This window comes from Anopheles marshallii, chromosome 3, assembly GCF_943734725.1.
Source record: "Anopheles marshallii chromosome 3, idAnoMarsDA_429_01, whole genome shotgun sequence".
Lineage (NCBI taxonomy): Eukaryota > Metazoa > Arthropoda > Insecta > Diptera > Culicidae > Anopheles > Anopheles marshallii.
In genome coordinates, this window is record NC_071327.1 from 78,817,890 (window position 1) to 78,833,858 (window position 15,969).

The 15,969-nt window shown below is 45.4% G+C and overlaps 4 protein-coding genes across 4 annotated transcripts; 2 read left to right on the forward strand and 2 right to left on the reverse strand.

Moving 5' to 3' along the window:
• Positions 1-1,251: 1,251 nt before the first annotated feature.
• Positions 1,252-5,214, forward strand: LOC128712122 (WASH complex subunit 5). The gene is made up of 7 exons (XM_053807018.1): positions 1,252-1,376; positions 1,458-1,752; positions 1,820-2,327; positions 2,386-4,030; positions 4,095-4,547; positions 4,620-4,997; positions 5,064-5,214. The coding sequence occupies exons 1-7, from the start codon at positions 1,252-1,254 to the stop codon at positions 5,212-5,214; spliced, it is 3,555 nt and encodes a 1,184-aa protein (XP_053662993.1).
• A 213-nt stretch (positions 5,215-5,427) lies between these two features.
• LOC128716262 (peroxiredoxin-6) lies at positions 5,428-6,099 on the reverse strand. The gene has a single exon (XM_053811182.1). The coding sequence runs from the start codon at positions 6,097-6,099 to the stop codon at positions 5,428-5,430; it is 672 nt and encodes a 223-aa protein (XP_053667157.1).
• Positions 6,100-7,464: 1,365 nt separating this feature from the next.
• On the reverse strand, positions 7,465-13,815 carry LOC128711513 (uncharacterized). The gene is made up of 6 exons (XM_053806393.1): positions 13,540-13,815; positions 11,057-13,480; positions 10,813-10,985; positions 10,521-10,731; positions 10,312-10,455; positions 7,465-7,620 (listed from the first exon to the last, which is right to left on the reverse strand). Exons 1-6 carry the CDS (start codon positions 13,813-13,815, stop codon positions 7,465-7,467), a joined length of 3,384 nt encoding a protein of 1,127 aa, XP_053662368.1.
• LOC128711514 (uncharacterized) lies at positions 9,430-10,295 on the forward strand. The gene is made up of 3 exons (XM_053806394.1): positions 9,430-9,546; positions 9,626-10,022; positions 10,093-10,295. The coding sequence occupies exons 1-3, from the start codon at positions 9,430-9,432 to the stop codon at positions 10,293-10,295; spliced, it is 717 nt and encodes a 238-aa protein (XP_053662369.1).
• Positions 13,816-15,969: the final 2,154 nt, after the last annotated feature.

The following is a 15,969-nucleotide window of genomic DNA, read 5'->3' on the forward strand; positions in this document are numbered from 1 at the left end:
TTACAAAATTCCCTGCGTGGTTAGCTAATTTAATCACTCCTAGACCCGGGCAAAGTTGCTTATTTCTGCATTGCGATGCAATAATTTCGCGAAACCGCATGCCACATTCATTCCTGAGTGACCAATCTAGGCAGCATAATACAAAATGGCTTCCCATTCTCGCATGGGATTGCACCGAGTATGGGCGTAGATTTTCCCCAATTCAAATCTTACGGGCAAAACTACACCCAATCGAAGAAAATGCATCAACATAAACAACCCTTACCGATTAGGTGCAGAATTTAGAACAATTAGTGGCGCGCCGAAAACGAAATGTCACTCAAAATCATCATACCTCCCGTTCTTGCATCCTTCCTCTCATAAACACACACACACACACATAGACGCACGCACGGGACCAAATGCAAGGGAAAGCTTTTACGCGTCAAGCTTCCCGTGTGACGGCTCTTGGTTGAGCGCAAAAAGACGTAAACTATCTTTCACGTTTGTTTACACTCGGATTCTAATGCGAAAAGACACCTGCTTGCTACATGCAGCTCTTTTGCGAGACAAACTAGTTCAATTAGGCAGGATGTACAAAGTATTGCCACTTTTTCACTTCCTCCACTAGAGCAAGCGCTCTTCGGCATCACAACGCAGTGCCAGGGTAAAATTCTAGACAGAAAACACCACAACCGATCGCAGCACAGGAAATATACGCTGACTGTAAAACGATACACTTACCTTTAGATAATCAAGACACAACAGGGAATGCACTCCTGGTATCAATTTGTTGCTGTAAATTTCCGGTTTTCAACTTTTTAACACCGACGACGCCAATCGGGCGGATTATTTCTTCTGAAGACAACCTGTCAAATGTCGAGCGCGTTGTTTGACAGCTGCTTTGTTGCATTGCACTGTGGGATGTTATACATAGAAAAGTGTATTTTCAAACATGAATAGTTTTCGAAAACTTTATCAAATGAAATACAAATACAGCATGAATAACAAGTAAATTAATTTATATCATTACAAAGAAACGATTCAGAATTTAAATTCGTAAACTCTGCTATTCGAGGTGTTCACACATTCCATGCATTCAACTAAACGTTCAAGCAACCCTGTGCCCATCGTAGTTGCTCAATTTCCGTTGATGTCCATTTGTTTCATTTTTCTCTCTTTCCGCCCCTTCTTTTGATGTTTGTTTATTAAATTATGATTCACAAGCACTGTTGATTATCAGGAATCAGCTGACAACAGAGTTCTAGGGCGATGGCGACGGAATTCCTCGCCGAGAATAATGTGTGTGGTCAAACGATTCTGCAGATCGTCGCGGAAGGCAACACCATCATATGCGAACTATTGCGGCTGAAGGATTACGTACCCGAGCTATTCTAGTGAGCAGTTGGGTGTTACTGTGGCTTAATTCAATACTAACCCAAAACAACAAAAAAATCTATCCCCACTTTAACCTGCAGCTTGAAAACGAAGGACGAACAGCAAAAGTATGGCGAAATCATTAAAGATTTTGGGTACTTTCAAATTGCCGATGCACAGGAAGCAAAGATCGAAGCGGACGAAAAGCTGCGGCTGCTTGATGAAGAACTGCGGGAAAACTACATCGTCACGCTCAATAGATTCTATATCGTGTTTGAAAGCATTCACAAGTACGTGAAGGACCTGAACACGTTCATCGAGGAACTGAACACGGGCCTCTTCATACAGCAGTCGATGGAGAAGGTGTTCCAGGATGCGGAAGGAAAACAGCTAATGGTAGGGGGCTAACGCACATCACCCCCAACGAAATTGGTTGTTTTTAATTAATTTCCTTCTGTTTTAGTGTGAAGCATTGTACCTGTACGGAATGATGCTGCTGGTAGTCGATCTACACATCCCCGGCCTCGTAAGAGAACGCATTCTGGTGTCCTACAACCGATACAGCGCACTGAAAACCCACAGTGACAGTAGCATCGACGAAGTGTGCAAGCTACTGCGTTCGACCGGGTTCAACGATGGTGTTCCCGGTAGCACCGGTGGAACACTTGGCCGTAAAGTGGCCAGCTACCCGGAAGACTTTTTCGCCCGCGTCCCCATCAGTCCGCTGTACATTGAAATGGTCATTGGTCGGTTACGATCGGATGACGTGTACAATCAAATCGCAGTTTATCCCCTGCCGGAACAACATTCAACGGCCCTCGCAAACCAGGCCGGAATGCTGTATGTGTGTCTGTTCTTTTCTCCCAAAACACTACACAATCAATCGGCACGAATGCGCGAAATCGTCGACAAGTTCTTCTCGAACAATTGGATCGTATCGCTGTACATGGGCATCACGGTTAATTTGATAAGTATGCCACCAATCGTTTCTTCCTTTGGCCATTAGTTTAACACTCGTCCATATTACAGGTGCCTGGGAACCGTTTAAAGCCGCCAAAACGGCACTCACCAACACGCTCGACAATGCAAATCTGAAGGATATATGTCACCGGCAAAAGCAATCGATGGAAACACTCCTTAGCCGCACCCGGAACATTCTGCGCGAAGGGAACCTAAGCGAACAGAACCTACTCGATCATATGCCGCGCGTGATGGCTTTGGTGCGTGACTGTAACATTACCGTGCGCTGGATAATGTTGCACACGAGCAGTGCTAACACGCTTGATGTCGGTACGACAGCAGCCACGAAACGATGCCGCCAGGTTCGGGAACTTATCGAGCAGGAGATCGAGTTCCGGGGTGTGCTATTTTTCGAGCTACTGCTCAACACGAGCCAGCTAGAGTTGAAGGTGCGTGAAATGTTGAAGCGGCTGCTGGAGGAACGCGACGATCGGTGGGCGGACTATCGCCGGGAAGCCACTGATCGTATGCAGGACCTAGCGGATGCGTTTTCTGGCGAGCGGCCGTTTGTGAAAACGCGTAAAAACGACAGCCTTAGCCGATGCTTCGCAAACATACGCAAAGAGATCGATGGGCTGAGCAGGGAGGAGAAGCATTTGAGTCAAACCGGGCGCACGATCATTCAGCTGTTGCAAGCCTTGGAGGAGGTGCAAGATTTTCACGGGCTGAATCGCAACATGCAGGTAAAACAGCATATAGTCGAGACGCGCCAGTATCTACACGAAATGTTCCATACGATCAGCATCAAGGAGAACGATCTGATTAATCTGCAGCTGATAGGAGATTTTAGTTACGCCTGGCGACTGATCGATGGGTACACCGGGATGATGCAGGAAAACATTCGCCACCAGCCGAGATTGGTGATCAAGTTACGGTCCACATTCCTGAAGCTCGCATCGGCACTGGAGATACCGTTGCTGCGCCTGAATCAAGCCGAATCGGAACATCTGATCGATGTATCGCGTTACTACAGCAACGAGCTAGCGAACTTTGTTCGGAAGGTGGTACAAATCATTCCGGAAACGATGTTTACCCTACTGGCTCAAATCGTTGATCTGCAGACGAACGTGCTGAAGGAACTTCCGGCCCGGCTTGAGAAGGAACGCATGAAGGAGTACGCACAGTTCGAGGAACGGTTCCAAATAGCGAAGCTTACCTACACACTGTCCACCTTTACCGAAGGCATTCTGGCGATGCAGACCACGCTTGTTGGGGTGGTCGAACTCGACTCGCGGAAACTGCTTGAGGATGGCATACGCAGGAAGTTGGTGCAGAATGTTGCCGACGCGTTTCATCAGCAACTTGTGTTTGGTCAAAAGGTAAAGGAATCGGAACTGTTCCCAAAGTTAGACTCGCTGTACAAGATCATCCACGGGTATCGACGTTCGTTTGAGTACGTCCAGGACTATCTCAACATTCATTGTATGCGCATCTGGAACGAAGAGATGGCCCGCATCATTCGGTTTAATGTGGAGAAAGAGTGTCAACCGTTCCTGAAAAGTAAACCACACGAATGGGAACAGCCTGGCGTGGGGTTAAATGATGACCCTGACGGAAGTTTGGTACCAATTCCGATCTATCAGCCAGTCGACATGACGTCGATTAATTTCATGGGACGATTGGCAAGAGAGGTTCTGCGTATTACGGATCCAAAGTGAGTAACGTTGGCCCAGGCAGTTAGCCTTCCCATTCTTATCTCCTTTTATCTCTACCATTAGAACAACGATCTACATTGACATTTGCTCCAGCTGGTACGACTACAAAACGCATAAGTTGCTGCTAACGAACAAATTTGCCAACAAAATCAACGAAACGTTCGGTCCTGCTGGTCTGATCGGACTCGATCGGTTGTACGGTGCGATGCTCAAATCCGAACTGGAAACCCTGCTTGGTACGGTTCAGCGCAAAATCCAACACGAAGCAAACTGGAGCGATGTGTTGTCGGGAATTAAAAGTGACCTGGAGCGTGCGGATATCGTGGGCAATCCTGTAAAAACCTACCCTACATTTATCTCGAGTACGTCACGCTTCTTTAGCTCCAGTTCGGCAGGCGATTGGTTGTTGAAAATTGGCCAGAAACAAACAGTTCGCTGTCAGCTTGCGCTGGAACTCAACTGCAGTTGTAAGATAAGGGCAACAAAACTGGAAGCTTCTCTTAGAACGTTAAACGAGTAAGAATGGCCTGTAAAAATTTAACAATCTACAGAGTGGCTAACGTAAACTAATCTTTCCTTCCCTTCCAGAGCAATTCTGCTTGACTTTGAGCGTCACATGCTCGATGAAACTCAACCACTCCCACGTCCCGAATTGATAGGGGAACTGAACACATATCTGCTGTTTGCCGGTTTGTACGATCCTTACCGGAAGGTGTACATCAAGCAGGAACCGCCACGTTTCCTACCGCTCGTACTGTTTCTGTTTCTCATCTCTACACTGCCTAAGCTGCAGTACATGGAAAATGTGGACAGTTTGGTAGCCAAAAGGAAAAACGAGTCGATCGATGGCCATCCGCTAACGATCGGATTACTAACCGTGTTGCGGCAGTTCGATGCAACCGAGACGGACATTTTCCTGCAGTATCTGTGCCAGTATGTGCTATCGTTTGTGCACGCTAATTTAGAGTAAGTTCCTTTGATATCCGTTGCATATTTTGGAAAAGAAATATAACCAATTTCCATTATTTCCAGAGCGAAGAACGCTATAGGCGTTGAAGCATTATCCGCGCTGCGGTTTTTAGAGATCTTTACCCGGGTCGCGGATATACCGAGAAGCTATCTGGAGCAGTACCTTTCAGCGGTTATCCTGGACCAGTACATATTTGTGTCGGATATTAAATGACCTTTGTTTTTCTTCAAGTTATTCCAATAAATCACCACAATATTGTTACGCCAGTAAGCCTTGCGTCAAACGGCTTTCTAACTTGTATATTCGTGTAAATCCAATCAATGATTATGGCCAATCGAAATCACAATTTATACAAAACTTCAACTCATTGGCAACAATAACTTGTGTGCACTTGCTTAAGTACGCAATAGTTAACATTTAGCAGCGTCACTTTGGGCACTCCGTTTTGCGTAGGTATTTTTTCCCCGAAGGCAACGTGACACTGTTTACGCCTGTCGGGAACAATGACTCCAGCTGATCCTCCGGAACCGTCGGTTGCACCATACACATGTCACCCGGCATCCAATCGGCCGGTGTCGCAACCTTGCGCTTGTCCGTCAGCTGCATTGAATCGATCGTGCGTAGTATCTCCGCAAAGTTGCGTCCCGTTGTCGCCGGGTAAAGGATCGAAAGGCGCAACTTCTTGCCAGCATCGATCACAAACACTGCCCGGCACGTTAACGGCAAACCGGCTGATCCGATCTCATCCTTATCGAGCATGTTCAGCTTCACCGCCAGCTCCCGGCGCGAATCGTCAATGATGGGAAAGGGAAAAGCATCGCCGGTGGCCAGCTGGCCGTACGCTTTGATGTCCTCGATCCATCCGCGGTGCGATTCTACCGTGTCACATGATAAGGCGATCGGTTTCACATTGCGCTTGGCAAATTCCGGCACCAGTTTCGCCACCGCCGACAATTCCGTCGTACATACGGGTGTATAATCCGCCGGATGGGAAAACAGAATGGCCCAACTGTCGCCTATCCACTGGTGGAAATCGATCGCACCGATTGTGGTATCGGCACTGAAGTTCGGGAATGGATCACCAAGATTCAGCGACATTGTTTACCGGCGCTATCTGTTTGTGCAATAAACGAAAGTAGATTTGGACCGCTGGCCTCACACAAATGCACGAACGTCATTCAAATGTGTCAACAGTGCCAAACAATTGGGGACGATGTGGAAGGTTACTCGATTGAAAAATTAAAATTTTTATATTTTGTTTACACAAATATTTTGCAGTTTGAGTAGTGAAATTCGTAAAGTTTTGAATTCGCATTTTGGACACAAATGGTCAACTTGATTACGCCTGGCGGCACGTACAGATCGCCTCCTAGTAGCTCAATATTGTTCAGGGTTGCTTTCCATGCTCGATTTAAATATTCGTTCAACTGTTTGCGATCGGCGGGGAAGCAAATGTAGGAAAATTTAGCCCACCAATCATGAAAACCCCGTAATTTGAGGGTAAATCCTTGAACAAATAAAAAAAACCTATTTGTTTGATGTTTTAAACCGATACGCCCATCATTTCTTTCCAGGTGACTGTAATTAAATCCGAGAATGGAGAGGCCCTTTTGCAAATGATTCACCGTACATTTCGGATACCAAATAAAAGCATAAACTTTTGAGCAAAAGAATCTACCATTTCCAGGTAATTTAATATGTAAACAGATAAATTCAGTTCAAAATATATTTCTTATCAGTATTTCTAAACGGCTTCTATAATCAAACATCTTAGTGATGGGATTTTCGTTACAAAAAAAACACATTGCTGTTTTCTGTTGTACCTATATGATTCTACGAACATTCCATAGTTCCCAATATGAATAAAAGTGTAAAAAATAAGTAAATTTAAAAAAGAAGAAAAAAATTGTGACTCAAGTGTGTCATTACTCTCATGCAGACAAAGCTAATAAGTTGACCGTATAGTTCAACTAAACATGCTTCATCAATGTTATTTTGCACTTTACACATTCCGTTTGGTTGCACTGTTTGCCCCTTTCTTGTTGTTTAAATAACATTACCTTACTCGCCTATAATTAGCTCGTTAGCCTCCACTAATTCAATAGGTAATGAAGAAAGTAGTAAAAAACAATAAAAAAAAGGTTACGGTCATTTAATTCCATCAACGATTAAACTGAAAGTTACGTGTAAAGGGCATAGGCACTGAAGGTGTGTATCTGTGTGTTTTTAATATAATTATCGAGAAAACCTTCGGTTTAATGGAAGATGCAACGATTCAAATCATTAACAGAGTAGGAAGAGTTGGCTAAACTTGCTGAAACCTATAGCTACTTATGCGTGTAATATAGATATGGTAAGGACGAAAGCTACCATTGCAAAAACACGTCATTGTACATACAATCGGACCATGTTGTACGTATTATTGATTATTGGTTTTTCCCTCACACGTTACATGCAAAGATTTCAAAGCTCTCCTTTCTTGCTTACGAACAGCTTAAACTTCTGTTGACACTCAGCCGTTACCCATTGTTCGGAGTGCTTTTTCTTCTCCAACCACAAAATCGTCTCCAGTTTGGCTATAAGATCTCGGCGCAGGTGTTGTTTAATGGATTGCATTGCCTGTGTATTGAATGAAATAAAAACACACAAAATGGTTAATAAACTTCAATTAGAGTTCATAGTTTTGAATAAGTGAAGCATTACTTAGATCATGTTCAACATCGCCCATCGGTAGCGAGCAGGTTATTGAAAAACGGGGGATCCCTCTTCCATGGGTGTGTATATCTAAAATTATACGTCCACATGCAGCCAGTGCATTGCCACTACCGGTAATAGGCGACTGATCGTAAATATAGATTGTAACTTAATTTATGCTATTAATAACGACTGCATTGGTAGCCAAATCCAAACCAGTCGAACCAGTAATGAACGATCTTAACGAAGAAGATCACATAACTCTCCCCGAAGATCTTAGAAAAAAACCCTTATTGTTGATGAATAGAGATTTAAATCTACTTGCTTGTCAAATATTGCTCAGCCGGTAAAAAGTAATCCATACCAGGGATGTTTCAGGGAAGCCTACTTGAAGTCGTCCAAGACTTCACCTATTCTGGCATCCGCCAAATATCATAATAATGTCACAAAAAGGACATTAGTATTCTCAGCTGGATACGACGACTGGACTTTTGCATATTATCCGATAAGGAACAAACTCCTCTTACATACCCCTTCCACAGTACCGTGCACCATTTTCCCCATTAGCGAATTCTTCAAATAACATTCAGTAACAATATCGCACCGAACCTATTGGTTCAATCACCCCCACGAAGTAATAAAATCAACTTCAAGGATAAAACATCTTTAAATCACTCGTCAGGTTAGTAGTATCGATCGAGAAAGAGAGAGTGTGAGAGAAAAAGAGGATGGGAGAGGGAGCGAGTGAAAAAAAAAACAAACATTTATCCAAGCAACAGTTGCATTCGTTCAAACGCACGATCAACGCACGATCCACGCACGTAACGTGATCCGCTCAGTTTTCCCCACTCACTTAGCGCAACAGGAAGAAAAACTGTTTGATGATCTTAATGGGAATGATGATGGGAGCCACGCAAACGTTTGTTTATTTATGTCTCCCGCCTGTCTAAATGGTTCACCGCAACGGATGTATCTATTCGTTTGCATTTTAACACACGCGCGGCCGTTGGTTAGCGGAACGGTTCTATTCGTCACGGCGGATTTTCCCATCCCGCATTCCACTTTCCCGATGGTGATGGATCATTTCAAGTTGACGTGCCATGGTATGGCTTTGGGAACGGATCATTGACAGCGGCACCCTTTGTCCACTCCACTGGCTAACATTTCGTAAAACTTTTTCCGGACCGGGACTGCGGGTTTTGTGTGGAAGATTTATTTTCCACAACATTTTCATGTTACCGTAAGCGATGGATGTTGTGTGTGCTTGTAAAATCCAGACCATCAAACACTGACGCTCGTTTTTCATCCAATCCAATACACTCGATCGACACGATCGGCGGGCGTTTGCTTGCATCTTGCAGGTGGTTTTCTCAACAAGTGTGTTTCCGAACGTATCTTGTTTCCCAGCTACCACTTCTCCGGCCTACCCGACTGGATACTGGGCAGCGGCAGGATGCGTGAAGAAAAGAGCGAGCAAATCGAGAGCATGCATGGTTTGCAAATCTGGCGTTTCCCTTATAGCTTTGGCCCGCTTATTTATGGTTTTCTTTGCCGCGGTGTGTTTGTACGGTTGGCAGAGCTCGTGCGTTTGAACGGTTTGGCCTGCGTACGATTTGGCAGACCGAATCAGTTTCTTGGCCGATCATCAGTCGGTTAATAGGGTCGCGTCGCTTCACGGCTCATCGCAACCATCGCATAGAAACGTTCGGGTGTCCGAAAACTTCTGGTGAGACGATGGTCGCACGTGGTTGCGTGGCAAACGATTTGATTCCGAGTTTATTCTTCGTGACAATCCTCACCATACTTCTGACACGAGCGACCCTTTCGTATCGTTATCATTATGAAGATTATGTAAGAATTGATCAAATCTACACTTTCCGCACATAATAGAAACTTTTTCTTCTTTTGCAACAATAAAAAAACACACCAGGACACAATGATGGGTACATGCCGGGAGAATGAGGTGTGCAACATCGTTCATCATCGCCACTGGATGCCGAGCACGGTGGACAAAGTGTGCCGGTGCCCGCTCAATACACCGAGCTGCCCGGTGGTGCATACACGCCACGGGAACGTGATGAATGTGAACAGCCGGACGCAGATGAAGTTCTGCGCACCGCTGCGCAATCTGCGCCCGTGCCGGGACGGGGAGATTGCACTGCGTCGCAAAACACTGTACCAATCGTACGGCGTGAAAAATGTGTCGATCGTTGTCGACTGTCTGTGCGATCATCGGCAGAGCTACTGGACGTTTCACAATCGATCCGGCGAAGACTTTAACGATGCACGGCACTTGTTTACGGTAGTGCAAAATTACAAATGCGTTGGTAAGTACTTGAAATCAACCGACCGAACCAACGCCCGGTTACACCGAAATCGCTTCCATTCGTTTCGCAGCAATGAAACGATGCGCACCGCACGAGTTCTGTGGCTATGGGCGACGCGATTACGGGTTCATCTATCATCGCTGCACCTGCCCGATGTCGCATCAGTGCAAATTCGATCTGGACGAGTACGAAGATGACGTCAGTGAGCTGTTTTATCAAGGACCGGCATACTTAGCCCGGTGCGTCCCCATTTACGATTACGACTGGTGGTGAAGTGCGCTGTACTTACCTGGACGGATTGGGAGGCTATCGTTTTCGCGACCGAACGGGCACGATCTTCAAAACGCTCCGGTGGTACCGTTTCCGTTACCAGCCCGTAATCCAACGCTACCGTTGCCGTCAAACGTTTGCCCTGCAGAAACAGATCCGTCACCTGGCGGAAAAACAGGAATCGAATAAAACTGTGCCAAAAAAATTGTGCTTCGATTGTGGACGTACCGTTTTCCCCTTTAACGTTCGGCAGCCGGTGAATGCTCCCATGCCTTCGGGCAGATATCCGAAATGTCCGTACGGTGCGGTGAAACTGGTGCCCATCTGGGCGACTACCAAGTCGAAAATGGGCAGTATCGTTACGCCCATACCGAGCACATCACCGTGTACGGCCGCTACGATCGGTTTCGGGAAGTTAATGATTACCCTCAGGAACTTCCTGCGAAAAGGGTTAACGAAATACGATCACTCAATATGCATCCTGTTTTAAAGTACTGACATAACAAACCACACCACTTACATTACACACGCACTCATTTCTTCGGCAATTTCTTTTCGCTTTTCGGCTGGCTGTATTAAATGCCCCACGTCCAAGCCACGGCTAAAGTGTTCACCAGCTGATCGTATCAACACGGCGCGTACGGTTGAATCGCGCTGCAGCGCAGCCAAGGCGTTGATCAACCCGTGCATCAACTGAAACAACGTACCAAAATGATGTATACTACTGATTGTAAGACTCAGAATTCAAAACTTGTAAAACCTACATCCTGCGAAAACACGTTCGTCAAAGAGTTTCCTCCCTCTTCGTTAAAGACACCCTTTGACGATAGTACTATTTCCGCATAGTTTCCTTGCCTGACGCATGTCATCTCCTTAAGCTGTTCCAGCTGCTTTTGTAAGCTAACGTTACTTCTAGTCGGTAATACATCTACACTTGAAGAAGGCGAATCCACCACATCGACCGATTCGCTCGGAGTGGGCTTGCGTTTCACTGGCTGTTTGTTGCCTTTGGATGGTTCATCCTGTCCGGGTGTGCTTGTTGCCAACGGACCCATTTTCATACCTTTCAGCACCTTCGTAAGCTTGCCCCTCATGTTCGCTACCAGCGAAGGATTAAACTTGATCTCTTCGATGGTCGCCGTACCGGGAGGCTTCGTTACCGTACGCTGTGGTTCATTCTTGTTGGGTGGTTTGGCAAACAAGAACCCTTCTTCCGGCGGCTGTGGATTCGAAGCTTTGCTGTTGCTTGCGCTTTGTGGGGAGGTGGAATTTTCCGACCCAAATCCGGTTCCGCTTTCGTTCGTTTGGTCGAAGCTTAAACGGCGCGGGCTAGCACCGCTCGAGTAGCTACTATTCGAGCGCCGTCGTATGATCATAGCATCGTCGTTTCGTTGCGCATTATACACATATTCCCATTCCTTTGCGGCAGACGCTGTCATCTTGCGCTTGCGTGCACCCGTTATCGGAGGGACGCTGGTCGTACCATTTGTGGGCTTTTTCACCGAGCGGCTGTTTACCGAACCGGACGAGGTGGGTTGCGAAACGGACGCTTTGGTGTTGTTTTGAGGGACGCTCGTTGGTGATGTTACCACTTGGTTCATCGGTGTCGTCGAGCGCTTCGTCCTGATGCGCAAACCCTGCGGAGCTGTTGACTCGTTTGGCGATTTACCCTGATTTATGACTACATCGGTTATGATTTTTGTTTTAGCAAGCAATTTCTCGTCCTCATCACTTGTGTCTACTTCGGTTGCTTTAAGGAGATCTTTCCGGTTCGTTTCACACTCCACATCGTACAGCATGTTGATGGCGCCCTCGTCCCCAAGCAAACGTTCGATTTCGTTTTTCTTCCTTTTTTTTGCCTTGAGATCGTTTGTTAGCTCTTCGCCCTTGGCCACCATCGGTGGAACCGTTTCCCGTTCAATGACCAGTCCCAGTTCCGGAGTCTTTGCGCGCTGCCGAACCGGTTCCACCATACTAAACTGGGGCGTGTTGTCAATCATCCGCACGGCCACCGAATCCGCCCGCTTGCGACGCAGCGGAATCAAATTTGTCGGTGGGTTTGCATTTAAATTCGTTGACTGGGCACGGTTTGATTTGACCAAGCTTGCAAACGGTATGCTCGAATCCGATGGATCCCATATAATTTTGCGCTTTATCAACCGCTTCGGTTCTGCAATTGGAGAAGGCGGAATGAACTGTTTCTGCCCATCGCTCTCCATTGGTGTCTCGTGCATGGGGGCAGAGGTTGGTAATTGGTTTTCCGGTAGCATTGGCGCATCTTCCACATCGTGACGTTGAGCCGCCGGTTCATCATCCCAGTCGGAAACGAGCGAATCTACCAGCTGTGATTTTTTCGGCGAGCTGTCGGGTGAAGCGTCCGGTGTATTTACCGTTTTCTTCACCGGAACAGTAGACAATGTCAAATCTTTTGGCAGCTTTTCTTTTATATTTTTGCTTAACGTCCCTTTAACTGCTTCCGGCGGTTGTGGCTCCTTCTTGATCGTCAAACCACTGTCCAGAGGAATCTTCACGAGCGGTTTAATCGTTGTCTGTCCCTTGATGGTTATGCCTGGGGGTAATTTTATTACCGGTACAGGCGTTTGTTTAACCTCTATTGGATATTTCTCCACCAGTGCGTCTGGCTGATTAGCGCCCCGTTTAGGAACCGTTTTAGTACGCGGTTTTCTCACTTTCGGTAGCAACGGCAAACTTTCCATCTGGCGGCGGGCAATCTCTTTTTCCCGTTCCTTTTTAGCGTGCTCTAGCTCATCCGGATTGATAATCGCAAAGGACAAAACCTCCATCTCTTCACCCGCTTCCTTGGCCTCTTCCGTACCAACGCATACTTCAATCTCGGATGCATTTTCACGAATCGCAACAACGTTGCCCTCCAGTATGGCGATCAGGTCGTGATCGTCCAGTTTGCTTTCTTTCGTATCTGGGGCCGCGATCGGAGTTTGCGGTATATCGTTACTCAGTATAAGATCCTGCGGTATCTCAATCGCACCGCTCATGTCCAACGGTGGGCTACCGGGTGCGGGTTTCAACGGGGTCCGATCGATCTGTTTGCTAAGCTTGCTGCGCATCTTTTCTATTATACTATCGTTCGGGAACGACTCCTTGTCGAGTGTTTTCTTTTCTTTGCCATTATCCACCAGTGCGATCTTCTCCGGTATTATACGATGTACCTGTGAGGCAGATAAAAAGAAAAACATATTTTTTTATAAACTTTCCCTTTATACATTACATTTGAATGTTTCTGAACAACCTTAGCAGCAGCGGGAAAGCTCTTCCTAGCCGCTCCTCCTGCGGCCTTCTTCACCGGTTCCAGCATAGTAAGTGTTTTCGTATCGTCGTCACTCAAGAAGGTGGTATCTTCCGCCGGGGTAGGCGATTTAAGTGACGGACCCGCCGGAAACCCATCGTCGTTCAGGTTCGGAAACGAGGAACCTCCGCCAACCAATTGTTTACTGGATACATCTTTCGGATCTTTCTTCACGCCTAATGATGCGGGTTCACTCATGCTGGGTAATTTAGAAGATTGTGTAGAAACAGGAGCATTCGTAGCGCGTTGGAACGGTCTAACGACAGGTAAACGAGTTGACCGTTGACAGGCAACGTGCAAGGAAGGTAATAATCGATTTACAATTTTTGGCGGCACCACGGCAATGTTTTCTTTATTGCGCGAATGTTATTAGAAAAAGGTACAAGCGTACCAAAACCCCGTGCTTGGCTAAACTTGTGATGCACTCCGTTTGACAGTTTGCGTCTTATCAACAATTTGGCTGGACGTGATGTACGGGTTTGCTTGAATTCGAAAGGTATGTTAACATTTTCTTGAAAACTAACGCACGTTTGAAAACAATCGCAAGCCTGTTCGTTGTTTCTATCTGTGTTTTTCCTAAATTTGAAATACCTGATTTGAATTCAACATAGGATTCCAAAGACTACATAGATAATTCGGAGTTGGTGTCGTTTCGTTGCGGTTGTTTTGGTAGTGGCTCGTAAGACCTCTTCCCCAAACCCCTGTCTCAAAGAATCTACGCATCTTCAGATGGTTAAAGTCCTGTAGCATGTCAGGACAAAAGAGGAATATAGCCACCCCTAACATGGATAACAAACGCTGCTTGTTCCCTCAATTTAGCCATATGACCCATTCTCTCAAAGGGGATGGGCTAGATTGACGGCATGGATTTCAGTAGACGGACTTCAAAGAAAAGGTAAGAGTGCAGCAATTTGGGTCAATGGTACTTACTTTACAGTGAATTAAAATCTGTGGATGTTCGCATTTCCAAAAACTCTGAAAAAATCAGAATTCACTTAATGTTGTTAATATGGTTTATCAAAGGAATATTTTCCCTCTCTGAATTAAATTGAATTAATCTAAAACACATAACTCTAGATTCATATCTTCCAGCTGGAGAGTGAAGAACTTTTTGCACGTAAAAATGTTTCGGATGCTACCACCAGCGAACAAACATTTCGATTTTGTTGTATTTTTTATCTAAAATAAGTCTTTTTTGAAAATATTGCTACTACTGTGGCTTCCTTTCAATATACACCTATAAAGTTGTTCACTTTGAACTATAAACTTATCTAATATCACATATTCTCATGTGGATATTAGACCTCTGGTTTGCCCTTTGCATTTCAATCACATTTCCTATGATCCATTTAAGATACAATCATTTAAGTGTTGCATTTAAGCACTACATACTTCACTAAGTTAACAATTCCGATACATTGAGGCAACGCCTGGCGTTAGATCTGTTTCATTACTTTCGCTTGGATCTCTGTCTGTTCTGCGGTTTTATTCTTTTCCATCCCTGTCCAGATGGGTTTTACGGGGACTGTTATTCAGGAGGCATTCCTTCCTGGAAAGTCTTTTTTCAGTTAGCTAAAACAGATCCTCTCTATGGCTGTGAGCTTGTGAGTCACTTTGGTGTGAGTGTTACAAAACCACTTGCATGAAGAAGTTTTCCACCTGGAAGCCCCTAATAATTTACAGTTGAATAAATTAAACTAAAGCATAACATAATGGAAGCGTGAGAAACGCATGGATGAGAGATGAAGAAGCGGGAAGTGATTTTAACAACATTTCTATCTTGTTCAAACAAACCACACTGACGAAAAACGGTTAAGTTGCAAGTGCACCATTCACAGCAATGTAATTGGTAAAGTAATGTACGAAACAATTGTTCAATTCTCCGCATAAGGCTTACATGAATAGCCGTCGCACAGCGATGCCAAAACCCTGAAGTAGCTTTTCTCTTATTTAAGCACCAAAACGCTTCTCTGTTGTGTAGTTGCCTCGTTGAAAATGTATGAACTGCAGAATGAGCAATAGAAGAATATGGCATGCGGGGTGTGGTTCTATTCTTCTAGGCTGTTTTTACACAAATACAGGAACTTGGGGTTGCCTTCTTATCACTACCGCATCGATTGCGTTCATCTACTGTGGTGCACCTCTTGCTGTGCGCTGTAAAACTGTGTTTGCGACTCAACATGAAAAACATTTAGTTTGTTGAGTTTTGTTTTTAAGAGAAATAAGGAAAGGAAGTTTTGTACTATTTTGCCCTATGGTATAGCTGAATTTCTACCAAAAAGCACTTGTTTTGTCTTTAGTCGGATTCGCTGACTGTAAGGGCACCTTCAACAACGAGATGAATGCACTCTA

Excerpts from the sequence above, each read along its gene's own strand:
- LOC128711513 (XM_053806393.1), bottom strand. The coding sequence starts at position 13,815 with ATGAGTGAACCCGCATCATTAGGCGTGAAGAAAGATCCGAAAGATGTA. Across the intron at positions 10,732-10,812 it reads GAAATGAGTGCGTGTGTAAT|GAAGTTCCTGAGGGTAATCA; the intron begins GTAAGTGGTGTG and ends CCCTTTTCGCAG. Across the intron at positions 7,621-10,311 it reads TAGCCTCCCAATCCGTCCAG|GCAATGCAATCCATTAAACA; the intron begins GTAAGTACAGCG and ends TTCAATACACAG.
- LOC128711514 (XM_053806394.1), top strand. The coding sequence starts at position 9,430 with ATGGTCGCACGTGGTTGCGTGGCAAACGATTTGATTCCGAGTTTATTC. Across the intron at positions 9,547-9,625 it reads GTTATCATTATGAAGATTAT|GACACAATGATGGGTACATG; the intron begins GTAAGAATTGAT and ends AAAACACACCAG. Across the intron at positions 10,023-10,092 it reads GCAAAATTACAAATGCGTTG|CAATGAAACGATGCGCACCG; the intron begins GTAAGTACTTGA and ends TTCGTTTCGCAG.
- LOC128712122 (XM_053807018.1), top strand. The coding sequence starts at position 1,252 with ATGGCGACGGAATTCCTCGCCGAGAATAATGTGTGTGGTCAAACGATT. Across the intron at positions 4,031-4,094 it reads CTGCGTATTACGGATCCAAA|AACAACGATCTACATTGACA; the intron begins GTGAGTAACGTT and ends CTCTACCATTAG. Across the intron at positions 4,998-5,063 it reads TTTGTGCACGCTAATTTAGA|AGCGAAGAACGCTATAGGCG; the intron begins GTAAGTTCCTTT and ends CATTATTTCCAG.
- LOC128716262 (XM_053811182.1), bottom strand. The coding sequence starts at position 6,099 with ATGTCGCTGAATCTTGGTGATCCATTCCCGAACTTCAGTGCCGATACC.